The 16,562-nt window shown below is 46.5% G+C and overlaps 1 protein-coding gene across 3 annotated transcripts in view; it reads left to right on the top strand.

The window, feature by feature from the left end:
* MXD1 (MAX dimerization protein 1) overlaps window positions 1–5,528 on the top strand; it is a 28,231-nt gene extending 22,703 nt beyond the window's left edge. The window contains exons 6-7 of one of the 3 annotated variants that reach the window (XR_748448.2): window positions 689–931; window positions 2,700–5,528. Coding sequence is in view for 1 of the 3 variants with exons in the window: in XM_010367615.2 (XP_010365917.1) it covers window positions 689–876 (188 nt within the window). In the remaining 2 variants the exon portion in view is untranslated. Of the gene's footprint in view, window positions 1–688 lie in introns of all 3 variants that reach the window. The other 2 variants (XR_004054461.1, XM_010367615.2) reach the window with 2 other exon arrangements.
* The last annotated feature ends 11,034 nt before the right edge of the window (window positions 5,529–16,562 follow it).

Raw genomic sequence — 16,562 nt, forward strand, 5'->3', positions numbered from 1 at the left:
CTCCTGTCTTCCTTGTCCTCTCCCACTTCCAGAGCAGGGGTTCAGTGCTGCGGACAGGAGGCAGAGTGTAAGAAGAACTAAGACATTGGGTATGATGTAGAGAAGTTGAACAGTGTGACCTCCAGTGACAGGTTCCTCCTCCCTGCTAACAGTTAGGTGACAACCCACAGAAGGGTTTGATTGGGGTTGGTTTTCAGCCTGAGTTTGTATTGTTTTGTTTTGTTTTGTTTTGAGACAGAATCTTGCTCTGTCACCCAGGCTGGAATGCAGTGGTGTGATCTTGGCTCACTGCAACCTCTGCCTCCCGGGTTCAAGTGATTCCACTGCCTCAGCCTCCCAAGCAGCTGGGATTACAGGCACACACCACAATGCCTGGCTAATTTTTGTAGAGATGAGGGTTTCACCATGTTGGCCAGGCTGGTCTCAAACTCGTGACCTCAAGTAATCCACCCACCTTGGCCTCCCAAAGTGCTGGGATTACAGGCGTGAGCCATCACGCCCGGCCAAATTTTTGTATTAGTAGAAACGGGGTTTCACCATGGTGGCCCAGCTGGTCTCAAACTCCTAACCTCAAGTGATCCACCCGCCTCAACCTCCCAAAGTGCTGGGATTACAAGCATGAGCCACTGCGCCTGAGTTTTCTGCAGAGCACTTTCATCAGTGTTCTTCTCTCTTGTCCTCCCTGCAGAAGAAATCGACGTTGACGTGGAGAGCACGGACTATCTCACGGGTGATCTGGACTGGAGCAGCAGCAGCGTGAGCGACTCTGACGAGCAGGGCAGCATGCAGAGCCTCGGCAGTGATGAGGGCTATTCCAGCGCCAGCATCAAGAGAATAAAGCTGCAGGACAGTCACAAGGCATGTCTTGGTCTCTAAGAGAGTGGACACTGTGGCTGCCTCCTTGAAGGTTCTCCCTGTTGGTTCTGATTAGGTAACGTATTGGACCTGCCCACAACTCCCTTGCACGTAAACTGCAGTGTCCCACGTTGAGCAAAATCAGCTTTGTAACTGTTTTCAAGGAAGTGCTTAGGATTGTGGGCTTCTGATTGCATCCACTAGCTTCTCTTTTACTCGCCATAAAAATTTGTCTCTGAGAGACTATACATTCCAATCAATTTGAAGCATCCAAGAATTCTTAGACCGAGTAAGCAATGTCCACATCTCAGCAGTCCCCCTCTTTGCTCTCCTCGTGTCCTCTCCCAGACCTTTCTTCCAGTTTTCTGGCTTACTATGTTACTTGCCTAGGAGGAACGTCCAAGTGTGTCTTGTACTTAGGAAACTGAAGGAAACAAACTTTTGAAATGGAGATCCTGATCTCAGAACTCCAAAGTAAGCTTTGAAAGCGGCATTTAAGAGCACTTAACCATGGACCTCACCACCAGTGAGGAAGTCAGGAATACCTCTAGAAAACACGCCCTTCACACTGCGCACGCTCATTCCCCCGACGCACTGCGTGTGGATGGGAGCAGTATTTCTCACTTTAAAATGGACACCGTGATAGTGTGTCTTTGGGGTTGCACAGCTCATCAAAGTTCCAAATTGTTTGTTCTCACAAACAAAACGGTACAATCTATTTTTGTGCGATGTTCTTGGGACCTCGTTGTGTTCTGCTATCTCGAGGCACATTCTCCCCTCCAACTTTGTTAATGCTACTTGTCTCTGGAACGTTTTTTTTTCCTACCTCAGAGATAAATGAGATCTCCATTTCCCACTTAACACAAAGTGATTATCCTTTTTTTTCCCCCCAAATAAGTGACATTTGGTCCAATTATAATCTATTTTCCTATTGAACTTTCAGCAATAACTGAGCTATGGCACTAGCAGAGCTAGTAGCCATTGTCAGTGAAAGAAAAAGTCCACGTTTCTGCTCTGTTGCAGGTGAACAGGAGAGGATGGTACACCGTTACTAGAACTCCTCTCCTTATTGATTATTTTTGGACACACCCAGAAACTTCTTTATGGAGGCTTTTGGGTTGATAGTTTAAAAGGCTGATTTTTCTTTTTGGTTATGATTTCTCCCTTAAGTGATCTCCGACTTTGTAGCATTTTTATTTAAGCTAAAACAGAGCACATGTATATGTACATAAGACACATTAAATCTATAAATACTATTTATTCATTTTATATAAACTAATGTAATGGAAAATAAATTCTTATGACTTTGTGCTTTTATAGATGTTCTAGAAACTTTGTATGTAGGTATCTACAAAATTAGTTCATTCCCCTGAATATTTTTGCATTCATATTTTTGAGGTCTTGATGTTTTCAGCCTCTGGCAAATCTTTTTCATTGAATTTGAACCATTTGTAAAATCTGTGATGCTGAAGCAGAGTGTGTCACAAAGTGATGAGAACATTCCTAAAATCCATGGACGCACTGCGACCTAAGGGCTCAATGGCTGACTCGGCAGTGGGCAGCCACTCCCCCGCGCGCCTGCTGGCCTGCGGTCACTCGCACACCACAGCCTGAAGCTCCCCCAGCGTCTGCACCTCGCACACGGCTAAGGTCAAAGTTCAAACGCACTCCCCACGGAAGCTCATTCTATGCCCGAAGAGCAATCTCAAAAAGCAAGATTACTTTTATGTGTTTTAAAAAATGATTCTTTAATGTATTTTTCTAAATGTTCTAATTGGAAGTAGTGGATTCTTAAATGATTCCAAAGTCATCTGTAATTCTTCTTTGTTTTTTCTTCATTTCAGCTTTGGCTGGGGGGAGGGGCAGGTGACACAAAGGATTTTTTTTTTTTTTTAATTTTTGGAATCTTTTCCAACAACCAGCTAAAGATTTGCACTGAAATACAACTTGTATGCCTTTTGCATTTTTAAAGCCTGCTTCCTGGATTTTAAGCAGAGTGATGGTGTTCACAGAGCCAGCTCAGCCTGTAACATGTTTGAAAAAGATATGTCTGCACTTTGAGATCCCTTTTGAATGCCATTCACTAGACCTCTCAAGCATTTTGTTTCATTGCTACATCCAAGCGCCTCACAAGTCCACGATGCGGGACAGCATCGAAAGCTCAAGACTTTGGAAAAAGCTTGTGGGCTTGCACTGGGGGAGGGAAGGGAACAAAATTTGTGTACTTCTTTGTTTAATTTAGAAATAAGGCATCCAAGAGATGCCATTATTTTCTGTGTTTCAATTGTTGTGCCTTTGAGTTAAACTGCATTTTTGTCTTTTGGTTGAAATCTGAAATGTACTGTCCCAATATAAAACAGTAATTATTTGACCTTTGCACTGTTTGTCTGGTCCTTTTCAATTTGATTGCATATAAATGTGGAACTTGATAGATCTCTATATTTTTAATGCACTTGTGATAAACTGACAGCAGGGTTAGACATTACTTTCAAAGCTCGAGGTAGACCGAGTCAGCATGCTAGACAGGCTTCTCTCTCTAACCAAAACTGTAATCTTCAGGACCAGCAAACTCAGCCCAAGGCAGCTAATCCCCGACCCCATCCTCCCCGCCGCTGCTGACCGGCAGCCCTGGTTTGCCAGTCTATCCTCTCTCATTCACTGATCCACCAGCCTGACTGCTAAGAGCTATAGTCTTTTTAGTTGTTTTGTCTTTTTAAGCAAGATGAAAACCTTTCTAGTAGGGATTTGGGGTTGGGAGGGGATGGGCAAAGATATAAACCCCAGCCTTTAAGACTTTGACAATTGTACGTAAATATAGACGTGTATAAATATAGGCACATGCATATTTTTATGTGAAAGTTGATTTTAAAAAACTAAAAAAATCTAAACTGCACTCTTATTGATACCATCATAGTGCAAGTGGGAAAAATAAGAGTACGCAGTCTAATTTAATTTCATTCAGTGAGAAAATATATATGTGTGCTTCTGTAACATCCTGAAAACAGTTTTCCATCCCCTGTTGGCTTTGAATGGTGGGCCGAGCACCCAGGGTGTCTTTATTTTGGTTCTCTTTTGCTAAGCAGAGATCTTGAATTCTTCAAGGTGCTGATAGCAACTGCTGGCTCCTTTCTGTAGTCACACACCTAATGCTAGTTTAGTGATTCAAAATGCATCACATTTTTAGGCAGGACCTAGATTTTCCCGGTCAACCCAAGATGAAAATAATTTCAGTGTTGATTGAGAACTGAACATGAAGTAGGCCCTCATCCTGCAGTTGGCCACTTGAGTGTTTTTTTGTTTTGTTTATTTTGTAAGGTGGGCATTTTCCTTTAACCTCTACTTTTTCAAAAGCAACAAAGGGGCCTTGACCTAGGTTTCCTATGGGCCTCTCTTCTGCATCCCCAAAGTGGCCAAGAGCAAATCCTGGGGGGTAAGAAAAAAGAAAGTATAAACTAGGTAGGACTGTGATGCTCAAAATAACCGTCTCGCAATATCTTAGAGCTTGAGAATGGATTTTGTGGGCTTATTTCTTCTTGCCTCTTCCCCATCCTTTCAAGAGAGAACTTATTTTTGAAAAGTGTCTATACACACACACACACACACACACACACACACACACATTATTGTTTAGGTTTTTATACCATACTGTATTGGCAAGAATACCACTATCATTGTCCTTTACAGTCTACTTCTTCCCCCAAGTCTTGGTCTTTTTTTATTTTTTATTTTTTCATGAACCACACAGGAGACTTTAAAATCCTGGTCTTTTCTGTTTCTTCTTTGTTTCCCCAAGTTTGTCTGCCCCCCTTTGCCTTCCCTGAGTGTTGAACATCAGGTAGTAAAAGGCTAAACGCAATTTCCTGCACGTCAATCTATTCTTTTTCTATGTTTGACTCCAGTGCAGCGTGTTTAGCGTGTCTAGTAGCTGGCTACTCCTATTTAAAAACTCTTCCTGGTAGAAGACAACCCAAAGGCCCTTTTCGATGAGATGGTTTTCTCATTCTACATCCTCTGATATCTATAGACTGTAGGATGCTTTGCTTTCAAAGATAACTGGGTTAGAGGGTGGGGTGTGCAATAGGTGATTTATCATGATTTTTTTCATTATCAATATTACATGGATGATTTTTCTCAGATTCTTCTGAAAGAAGAAATTGACAGGCACTGCTAGATTCAGCTATTGAATGGCTGAAGAGATTATCTGACCTTCTCTCAAAATCATAAAGTGAGAAATCATAAGGCACCCAATTTTAAGATTTATCCAGATTTTTACATTTTGATTTCTTCTCTCTGGGGGGTGGCAAGTTGAGGGAGTATTCTTCATTTTAGCTTTTACCTGACAACCAAACTTGCCTTTACCCCCATCCCTAGAACTGGTGCTCTTGGAATATTGCTGTTACCATCATTTTGGGGGGGCCATCTTCCTAATGCTACATACAGCCTGACAGGGGAGCAGCAGATGAAAGGGCATGCTATTGTGTTTCCAGATGTTTCTTTATGTAAATATGACGCCAATGTAAATCCTGTGTCAAGACCATAGAGAATGGTGCTTTTTACTACAGTTAGCACATGCATTTTTAGAAACTACATGTTTTAGAGAATCTTTGCTGTGTATATGTAAACTGTATTGTTCAACCGTTAACAAATAATAAATTATTTCATTATTAAAGAAATTGTGGTCTTTCTGATGTTTTATATCCCAGTTTACCCTTTCATGGTTGTCCTTGCAGAACTGCGTTCATCAGATTTCTTTTTTTCTTTTAATTTAAGGGAAACATCACTAGCTAAAAGTTTTCAGCCCTTGGAGCCTGTGATGAGGATTGAGATTGTGTGGCTCCAGTGAGCCCATTTGTTGATCAGAATTAGCCACAGTCCCACCCTCTCCACTGCCCCATCATCCCACCTACTGGTTTCACCTGCTGGTTCACTCACTGTTGGCTGACTTGCCCTTTGTTTTGGGTGTCTCTGATGATGCAGGCAGTGCACTGGGGCTGTAAGCACTGCCAAGACTTCTGCATCTTTCGAGCAGCCTGTAGCCTGGGAAAGATACGCACACAATTTAATGCGGTGTAATTAGTTGTGGAATAAATTTGTACGGTAAAGCTCCATGAGAAGTCAGAGTTGGTGCATTCGAGCTAGGCCCTGGAGGAAGAGGGAGTGTTTGCTGGGAAAGGAGCATTACTGGGAAGGAGAGGGCATCCAGGGCATTTGAGGCAGGTGCTTAGGCAGGGCCCAGCTTCGTGGGGCTGCGGTGTGGCCTGGAGGCTGGGGCACGTGGAAGGAAAAACCTCGTGGATTGCACAACTCACTGAGAGGAGAGAGGCATTGGCTAAGGATGTTCTTTTACATACTAACCCATTTGGTTAGTATACATTTATTCATTCACTGAACAAATACGGCTTGAGCACCCGCTCCATATCAGGCTGTGTCCTAAAAGTGAGGACACATCTAAGAACAGCACACAAACCCCCTGCCTCATGCTGCCACCTTTCCAGCGTGAGTCTCACTGGCGCTCAAGTCCTCATCTTGGCAAGTTCGCCAAGTGCAGTGTGTCTTCCTGTTTTTGTTACACCAGGAGAGCACTTTTTCAGAGTCAAGAGGAAGGAAAAAGTTGTCTTTCTCCTTGTTGACCAATGTCTTCTTATTCTAAAAACCACCTAAAATTTTTGAAAGTTTTTTATGGTGCCCTATGAGTTAACTACATTGGCATTGTGCCTGCAGGGCTGATGAAAAAGGAACTTTCTGGTACTGCTACTTTGGAAAGTGGCCTGCCTTGTCTGCTTTCTCCAAAGAGTAGGGGTGGCAGCTGGGCCCTTTTAGTATGTGTGATTCTAGGATCCATCACCGTAGACAAGCTCCAGATGGAACCCACCTAATAGTGCGTTGGTCACAACCTCAACAAAAGCTACGTTCTCTACAGCATCAGGATCCCTTGTTTACTGTGGTTGTGGAGAGGAAGCTTTGAAGTGTGGATAATTAGAAAGACAGCTTTCACATAAAATAGCCTCCCCCACAAGATGACAAATCTTATTTCCGAAGTTTCCTGACTTGTTCACAGTAGCTGGATGAAAAAATATCACTTGTTATAATGCTGTAAGGGCCCATGTAATAATGAGGGTCAACCCACATTTACTGAGTGCTAAGGGCTGAGTGCGCCACTGCCTCTGTGAACCTTCACATTGGCCCTGGGAGGGGAGCGCTAGCATTATCCAAACTTGACAGGTGAGGAAGCTGAGGGAGAGAGAAGTGAGGCATTTTCCCCCAAGCCCACAGAGCTAGTGAGGGGTGGGATTGGAAGCCTGGCTGCTGAGTCCCATACTCCTTTGCCCCAATTTTTACAAGAGCTGTGCCAAATTGTCATCAGTCTTCCATATATAGCATCTTTTCCTTTTTAAGCCTTTGAACGAGGCTACCTATTTTCTATGGAGGGGACCTTAGATTCCAGACAGTGGAGCAGAAAACTGGGAATTCACAATGCAATTACTAAGCCATGGCTCTCCCCTCAAACTTAACTTCCCTCTGTGCCTATTGTGAAGAAGGACCTCCTACTACTGATCCTCCTGGGGATCTGGTGGGAATAAACCAGCATGCTCTCAGAGGAAGACACTCTCTCTATCCCATGTCTTCTTGGTGGCGAACCCTGTGACATCGCTTATTTATTCAACCAGTATTTACCATACACGACTTCTACTTAAGCCTTGGAGTCTCCATTACCCAGTGCAGTTTTGGTCCACCTCTTCTATGTCACTATGACCTAGATGAGAAGGGCCACACCAAGGCTCTCTGCCAAGAGACTATGGAAGGCCCATTGCCCACTTAGGCCTTCCCATCAATAAAGGATACTTAGGCCTGTAGTCCCAGCTACTCTGGAGGCTGAGATGGGAGGATGGGAGCCCAGGAGGTCAAGGCTCCTGTGAGCTATGATTGTACCACTGCACTTCAGCCTGGGTGACAGAGCAAGACCCTGTCTCAAAAAACTAAAAAAACAAACCCTTGTAACCTGCACATGCACCCCCTGAATCTAAAACAAAAGTTGGAATTATTTAAAAATATATATGAAAGGAAAGGACATTCGGCTTCCAGTGGCCAAGGGCCCTACAGGCAGGGTCTCTGCAGGCAGTATTGCTCAGGGCTCAGGCCAAACCAGGTGGCAAGGCAGCTCCCTGCCCACTCTGTTCCATGCAGAATTCTGGAGTCATTGCCTCTGTGAGTTTCTTTGTGGGACTGGATGAAGTAGATGTGGCTGCTGGCTGCTAGCTGGGTTGAACATGTTGCCCAGAGGAAAGGGAAGCTTTATGTTGGGACAGAGTGACTAACCCCCTTTCAGGAAGACGGCAGGGCAGGCTCTAACTGGTTGAAGCTTCCGGGAGCCTCCCGGGCTGTGGGTGAAGGCAGCATGTCTGGTGAAGACAGGCTAAGGATTTAATGGGACAGGCAAACCATCTCATCCAAAGGGATGACCACAGGAAGAGCCAGCACAGAGGCCAAGGGCATGCACCTGAGGCCAGGTCAGAGCGGGTGGACTGGGGTATTGGAGCTGGAGAGGCCCACTCAGGCCCTGGAGAAAAGGGAGGGGGTTTTTCTAGGACGCTCTTGGCCTCGCCTGGGGGCAGAGGTGAGGAAGACAGTCAATGCAGGGAGCTCTGTGTCAGAAACATGTCTGCCTTCAAAGAAAGCAGCCATCCTGGAGGAGAAGGCACCTGGGAGGGCCTGAGGGATAAGGGAAAGAAAGAAAGGCACAGGCCAACCAACCCCATTGGCCAGCCAGATGGCCGGACTGGGTGATACCTGGAGGCAGCCCCCAGCCATGTACAGGGGCCAGTAGGCATGGGAGACCCAGCATCTGCTGGGGAGTCCGTTTAGTTACAAGCAGAACATCCAACACACTCGCCTTGCCACTTACTGTCATCCCCCGGACGGTGGAAAACACCATTGCTGCGAAGCTTTCGAGCCAATAATGACCAACAGAGACGAATAGGCTGGCCAAGTGGAAACAGAAACTCGGGGGGAGTGCCCATGTCCCCTAGGTACCCCGGAAGGTGGTCCTGGGTAATGGTCACATGCACAGACTCTGGTCAAATGGAGCTGAGGGTCGATGCCAACTCCACCCTTACACCCTAGGTGACCCCAAGCAAGTATCTGGGGCTCTACCGACCCAGTCTGTAGAGTGAGGATAATAACAGCACGTACTTCCCAGGGCTGCTGGGGGGATTAAGTAAGGTAAAGTATGCAAACAGCTTTTCCCCGTGCCTGACATGCAGAAAGCATTCAGTACATATGAGCAATTACGATCATTTTCCCAGCCAAGGAGAGAACATTCGAACACTGTCTGGCATGTGACTTGGATTTTCAGAATACGAAATTCCAGCACTCAGAGAAGAAATAAGCTTGGAAGGGAAAATTACATTAGAGGGTGGGGAAGTGTTCAAATATGTCATTCTGACTGTGCTGTTTAGACAACAAACAGTGGGCAGGAAGTGGTTAAACCGAAAGGGGGAGCAGAGGGTGACTCAGGGACAGAATGTGGGCATTGACAGTGGGGGGGGGGCGGGTATTTTCCAGGTGGTACCTCACCTAGGTGCTGTTCGGAAGGTCAAAACGACCCTAAGACCCCTTCAATCCTACAGGGCAGCTCCTCTCATAGAAAGAGAGTCCAGGTCATACAGAGGTGACTCAGAGAAAGAGAGACAGAATGCTAAAATGCCCGTATGTTGCAAGTATCTCGTCAGAAGAGTGCAAGATGACTTCAGTTCCAGCATTCACATGTACCTTTGCACTATGAATTCAGAATAACAGTAGCTAGAGCTCTACCAAGACAGGAACAACTCTACACTTCCAGTGTGACCTCTGAGCAACTGCAGAGGTTGTGACAATTCTTGGCTACTTTGCAGTTAATAACCTTGGTCAAAGAAGCCACCAGTTAATGCAGACTAGCACAGGGCATGGAACAACATGGGGCCCAGAAGAGGTATCAGTGGAAGTGTAAAGAGATAATCAGGATAGAACCTTGCCCTGCTTTCTCGTCACCACATTTTCTAATGTTAGGGAAAAGTATTCTTTTGGGACTAATTGCAGCAATCCCATTGCTTTCCCCTGAAAAACAGGTGTGTTTACCCCAGGGAAACAGTGAATCATGCAATAGATCATCTTTCTCTTCTTCCTTTGGCCGTCAGGAAACTCAGAGCCAAATTCACACTTCACCTTTGGTAATTTTGTGAGAACCTGTAATTTGCATGTTTGTGACCCAGTTTCCCCTTAGTCTCTTCTCTGGCCTTGACTTTTACTCAACATTTTTCCTATTTTAGTATTTGTAATTTTGGAAGTCACTTCTGATCCACCTTTGTAGAGAACAGGAGGATACTGCCATGAGGAATCACTGTGTAAAATAAAAAATGCTTTGCAAGCCGAGGGAAGTGAGGTTGACTAAGCAGGAGTGAGGTTATTGGGGTCAAGGGTGTGGAGAGGGAAGGTGAGTGTGAGGGGTTTTTTGTTTTTTTTGTTTGTTGTTTTGGTTATGGAAACAAACTTGCCAAGGAGTAGGAGGGAGCTGCCCCAGGGCTGGAAATAATCCCTTCTGTCTAGAAGAACTGGGGCTCCTCGGGGGATTTCCAGAGGCCAGAGGCAGTGGCAGTGCTGACCTGGGTCTGAGTCCCCTGTCAGAAACAGGAAGGAATGCCACCCTTTCTCCTCAACTGGAGAAAGTTCATTGGATTGCAAGTAAAGGAGAATAATTGTTCTGTGGAACTAGCTTTGAATCCGCTCTGTTACAGATTTGTTGTTGTTGTTGTTTTGTTTTGTTTTGTTTTTTGAGATGGAGTCTTGCTCTGTCGCCCAGGCTGGAGTGCAGTGGCGCAATCTCGGCTCACTGCCAGCTCCGCCTCCTGGGTTCACGCCATTCTCCTGCCTCAGCCTCCCGAGTAGCTGGGACTACAGGCGCCTGCCACCTCGCCCAGCTAGTTTTTTGTATTTTTAGTGGAGACGGGGTTTCACCGTGTTAGCCAGGATGGCCTGACCTCCTGACCTTGTGATCCTCGGCCTCCCAAAGTGCTGGGATTAGAGGTGTGAGCCACCGAGGCTGGCCACAGATTTTTTAAGAGTAAGCTTGGGAGACAGAGGGAGACCCCATATGTCAAAAAAAAAAAAAAAAAAAAATTAGCTGAGGTGGTGGCCTGTGCCTGTGGTCCTAGCTACTTGGGAGGCTGAGGCGGGAGAACTGCTTGAGCCTAGGGAGGTGGAGTCTGCAGTGAGCCACCATTGCACCACTGCACTCCAGCCCGGGCCACAGAGTGAGACCCTGTCTCAAACAAACTATCAAAATTAATAGCTTGCAAATTTCAATATTTTATTACCCCATCCCTCGGCCCCACCAAGGTTAGATTAGCGGAGACAGGTCACTGCAGGAAGCTGTCCAGCAGCATGGAGGGGACACTGTCCTCAGCCTGTTCCAGTCAACGTCAATACAGCCATTTGCAGTCGGGTATGGATGACACATAATCTCTACGTCTAGGAATGACCCCGTGGTTGCCAGACGGCACTTAGGGCCTGACAGAACCAGGATCCAAAAGTGCTTGACAGGCCGCAGCCGGAGCAGCTTGGACCAGATGCCTTTAGGAGGGATCAGTGGAGGCTCAGGGCAGGCTGGGGAGGCTTGCAGCCACGGAGAGCGGTGCTGAATACCGCGGCGCGCCCTGGAGGAAAGGGGGCGGGCTGCTCGGCAGAGTGGAGGCCTTTGGTCTCAGGAAGAGGCCCCGAAGGAGGGGGCTGCCCTGCCCCCGGGGCCACCGGACCCCACAGAAGCCTCCGAGCTCCTCTCCCTGTTTCCCCGCTCTGCCCACGCCCCCCGCCTCCCCTGTAAACCCTGCCCTCCCGCAAATGCCCTCCGGCTGACAGCACTCAGGCCTCCCCAGCGGCGGGTCCCCACCTGATCAGGCCCTGGCCACCCCCCAGCCCTCTCCTCACTCACTCTTCCCTGGATACCTGGGGGCCCCCACTTGGGGCACCTGCCTGGCCGCTCCCCCGGGCACCCTTGCAGCAGACTGCGCTTCAGTCAGGTCTCAGTGCAAACGTCCCCGTGTCCTTGAGGACCCCCGACTCCACCTGTATAAAATCGCAGCTCCCTGGTCACTTTCTATCTGCTGTCCCCGCAGTGATGCATTTCACTTTCTCTTATCGCCACCTGACACCTTATATTTTACCTGTTTGATGTTCACATGGAGCTCTGCCGAAGCAGAGACTGCAGGCCCCCTGCGGCTCTGACCCAGTGCCCAGCCTGTGGGTGCTCAGCAATGACCACTTGTGGATGGATGCGCGAATGAATGAATGAATGAACGAATGAATGCTTTTCAAGAGAGACAGAAGTGAACTTCAGGCTCAAAGCTAAGGCAGGACAAGAGTCTCCAGTATCATATGGCCCCAAGCAGAGGTGGTGAAACACAGCCAGTGAGGTTTTTACTAAAAACTAAGGACTTGATCACCATCAGAGTTGTACAGTACAGTGAGGGCCACAGAAAATGCCTGGGTTTTGGAAGAATCCAGGTGACTGGTTCAAAAACAAAAGCAATCGGACAGAAAACAATTTGGTTGAGAACAAGTTGCAGTGGAAACAATTCAACCCAAAGGACAATTTGGTCTAAAAGTATACCCCACATTACTTTTCAAAAATTAGAATTTTAATGCAGCATGAAGGTGAATTGCATCATTTTGTGCCTTTTCAAGTATTTTGCTTACATTTCGGGATATTTAGTTTTACCCCGTGCTTTAATTTTCTAGTTAATTTTTTAGTTAACTATTTTCATTCTGTTCATTTTTAACGTTTTTTTATCATGATTTGGCACATGTATATGTATTTGTTTGTGTTTTGAGACAGAGTCTCACTCTTTCGTCCAGGTTGGAGTGCAATGGCACGATCTCGGCTCACTGCAACCTCTGTCTCCCGGGTTCAAGCGATTCTCCTGTCTCAGTCTCCTGAGTAGCTGGGATTACAGACGTCTGCCACCATGCCCGGCTAATTTTTGTATTTTTAGTAGGGATGGGGTTTTGCCATGTTGGGCAGGCTGGTCTCGAACTCCTGACCTCAGGTGATCCACCGGCCTCAGCCTCCCCAAGTGCTGGGATTACAGGCATGAGCCACCACGCCCAGCCAGCACATATAGATGTAGAAGTGCATAAAACATAAAGGTACTGTTTAATAGTTATAAAGTAAGAACCCACAAAAACACAACTGGTGAAGAGCCAGGACATCACTGGCCCTCAGGTACACCTGAGTGTCCTTCCCAACACAGCACCCTTGTTAGCCCTGAAGGACATAGCCACCCTGCTGCTGGGGTAACTGCGTCCTTTTTGCCTTTGTCCTTTTGCCTCCTAAGAATGCATCTCTGTGGCTGGGCTTTAGGTTTGCCTATCTGTTTGAGAATACTACACAAACAAAATCATATTGTACATGTTTTCTGTCTGGCTTCTTTCATTCAACACTGTGACATTCGTTTTTCTTGTGTGGTTGCAGTACACTCCTTTTTGTTACCGTACTGTGAGGTTTATAACAGCAAAACGTTGGAAACAATCTAAATGTTAAAAAATAGGGGAGGCTGGGCACAGTGGCGCATCCCTGTAATCTCAGCACTTTGAGAGGCCAAGGCGGGTGGATCACTTGAGGTCAACGGTTCCAGACCAGCTTGGCCAACATGGTGAGACCCTCGTCTCTACCAAACACACAAAAATTAGCCGGGCATGGTGGCTGGCTCCTGTAGTCCCAGCTATTCCAGAGGCTGAGGCTGGAGAATCGCTTGAACCCAGGAGGAGGAGTTTGCAAGTGAGCCAAGATTGTGCCACTGCACTCTAGCATGGGCAACAGAGTAAGACTCTGTCTCAAAAAAAAAAAAATAAGATAAAATAGAGGATTGGTTTAATAAAGATGAAAGTTTACAAAACAGAAATTACGATGTAATCCTACTTTTGTTAAAAGGAAAGAAAGAAAAGGCAACAATGAGAGAGTGAGAGCGAAAGAGTGAAAGAAAATACATTCATATGAGTGTATATAGAGAAAAGTCTAGAAAAATACACCGTGTTGTACCTAAGCATGGTGAGTGAGTTCAAGGTTCTTACATACGTATATAAAATATGTGAGTGTGTGGCCCGGGCGCAGTGGCTCACGCCTGTAATCCCAACACTTTGGGAGGCCGAGGCAGGCAGATCACAAGGTCAAGAGATCGAGACCATCCTGGCCAACTTGGTGAAACCCCGTCTTTACTGAAAATACAAAAATTAACCGGGCATGATGGCGGGTGCCTGTAGTCCCAGCTACTCGGGAGGCTGAGACAGGAGAATCACTTGAACCCAGGAGGCAGAGCTTGCAGTGAGCCGAGATCGCGCCACTGCACTCCAGCCTGCCGACAGAGCGAGACTCCGTCTCAAAAAAAAAAAAAAGTGTGTGTGTGTGTGTGTGTGTGTGTGTGTGTGTGATATGTAGATCTAGATATAGATTGACGGAAGTTTCTGCTTTTCCTGCAAGGAAAAAAAATCATCAAACAAGTAGAGGAGACATAATTGGCTAAAAATAAACTGGGAGAGAAAAAACCAAGACCTAGTTGTTGGTTACTTTATCTTTTCAAATTCATTTTTGCCCACCTTGTCTTGCCTTGCTCTGTTTATAATAGATGAAAACAACCTAAATTCATTTTTATAAAATCTTTGTTTGTCCAAACTGTTCCAGCTAACTAAATTGAGTGCTCCAAAGTCAAGCCGGCTTAAATTCCAATCTCAGTTCAGCCCCTTACCATTTGCACAACATTGGGCAAATTAACCTCTCCCAATCTCAATTCCCCCATCTACTAAATGGGGATAAAACCTACTTTGTAGATGTTTTGCAAGAATTAGACATTGCCTGGCTGGGTGCAGTGGCTCACACCTGTACTCCCAGCACTTTGGGCGGAAGGATTGCTTAAGCTCACGAGTTTCAGACCAGTCTGAGCAACATGGCATAACCCCGTCTCTACAAGTAATACAAAGATCAGGCATAGTGGTGCACGTCTATGGTCACAGCTACCCAGGAGGCTGAGGTGAGAGGATTGCTTGGGCCTGGGAGGTCGAGGCCACAATGAACTGTGATCGTGCCACTGTGCTCCAGTCTGGGATGACACAGCAAGATCCTGTAAGAAAATAAAAAGAAAGGAAAAGAAAAGAAGGAAAAGAAAAGGGAAGGGAAGGGAAGAAAAGAAAAGAAAAGAAAAGAAAAGAAAAAAGAAAAGAGAAAAGAAATTGCCACATAAGCAAGCTTTGAGTTACTTCATCTGGGGCTGGACAATTCTTTGTTGTGTGGGTTGCTTGATGCATTGTAGGATGTTTTGCAGCCTCTGACCTTTACTTACTAGATGCCAGTAGTCCCCCCCATCCCCCGTCCCCTGGAAAATGTGACAACCAAAAATGTCCCCAGACATTGCCCATACTGCCTTAGACCTGTCCCTCTCTCACCTCCATAACAAATGCCCCTAAGTCCTGTTGGTTCCTCCTTCATGTTACCTTTGGAATCTGTTCCCCTTTCTTACTAGCTGGCTTAGTCCTTCAGTCCTCACCAGGGCAGCACAGAATCCCCAAGGTAGCCTCCCTCCATCAGGCCTTCTGCCCTGCCTCCCTCCAGCGGCTGCACAGAGGGGTGAGACACGAAAACATGAAGGTCTGCTTTTGCTCTTTGATCTTCTCCTGTTTCTCCCAGCTCAGGCAAGTATCCAGGCCTTTCATTTTACTGGGCCAAAAGCCAGTGTCGCGTGTAAGACCCAAGACACTTTTCTTCCCCATCTTCTGTGCCTGCCTAAACCCTGAATGAGTGTATGTCCCAGTGCTCTGGACAGGGAGTTGTGGGTGGTCTCTGAATGAGTAAGGGAATATGCAGAGGGCAGATCAGGCTTGACAGGGGATCAACAGTGGTCAGTCCTGGGGACAACTGGCATCCACACACCTCTCAGGAGCCTCGCTTCAAGCAAGTGGCAGGACATCACAAGGGGTGGGTGCCTGGCATCCCTAGAGAGGGAGGACCTAAGACGGGGCCTCCTTGTGCCCCGTGCATGGCAGAGAAAGCAGCACAACCTTGTGGCCGGAAGGGCTCACATGTGCAGGGACGCTGGGTATTTCCATGGACACAGTGTGACTGCCACTGGGCAGCTTTGACCTGCAGGGTCCCCTTTCTCCAATGCTTCATTGCTGCATAAATTTCTGGGACCTTTCCCCCAATCCACGGTAAAAAGAGCTCACCAAAGTGACTGAGAATGGATTTCTCAAATGCCTGGCTGAATGGGGACTCAGAGTTGGATTTAATTTTCTTTTTTTTTTTTTTTTCTTTTTTTTTTTGAGAGCAAGTCTCACTCTGTTGCCCAGCCTGGAATGCAGTGGCACCATCTTGGCTCACTGCAACCTCCACCTCCCAGGTTCAAGCGATTCTCCTGCCTCAGCCTCCCAAGTAGCTGGGATTACAGGCACACACCCGCCCATGCCCAGCTAATTTTTTTTGTATTTTCAGTAGAGACAGGTTTCACCATGTTTTCCAGGCTGGTTTTGAACTCCTGACCTCAGGTTATCTGCCTGCCTCTGCCTCCCAAAGTGTTGGGATTACAGGCATGAGCCATTATGCCCGACCAATTCACTTTAATTAAGGAAAACTTTCTTAAATGACATCTCTCACATCAGCATCTATGAGTTTGTAAACTGAGGTTCAGATG

Source organism: Rhinopithecus roxellana, chromosome 17 (genome assembly GCF_007565055.1).
Source record: "Rhinopithecus roxellana isolate Shanxi Qingling chromosome 17, ASM756505v1, whole genome shotgun sequence".
Taxonomy (NCBI): Eukaryota; Metazoa; Chordata; class Mammalia; order Primates; family Cercopithecidae; genus Rhinopithecus; species Rhinopithecus roxellana.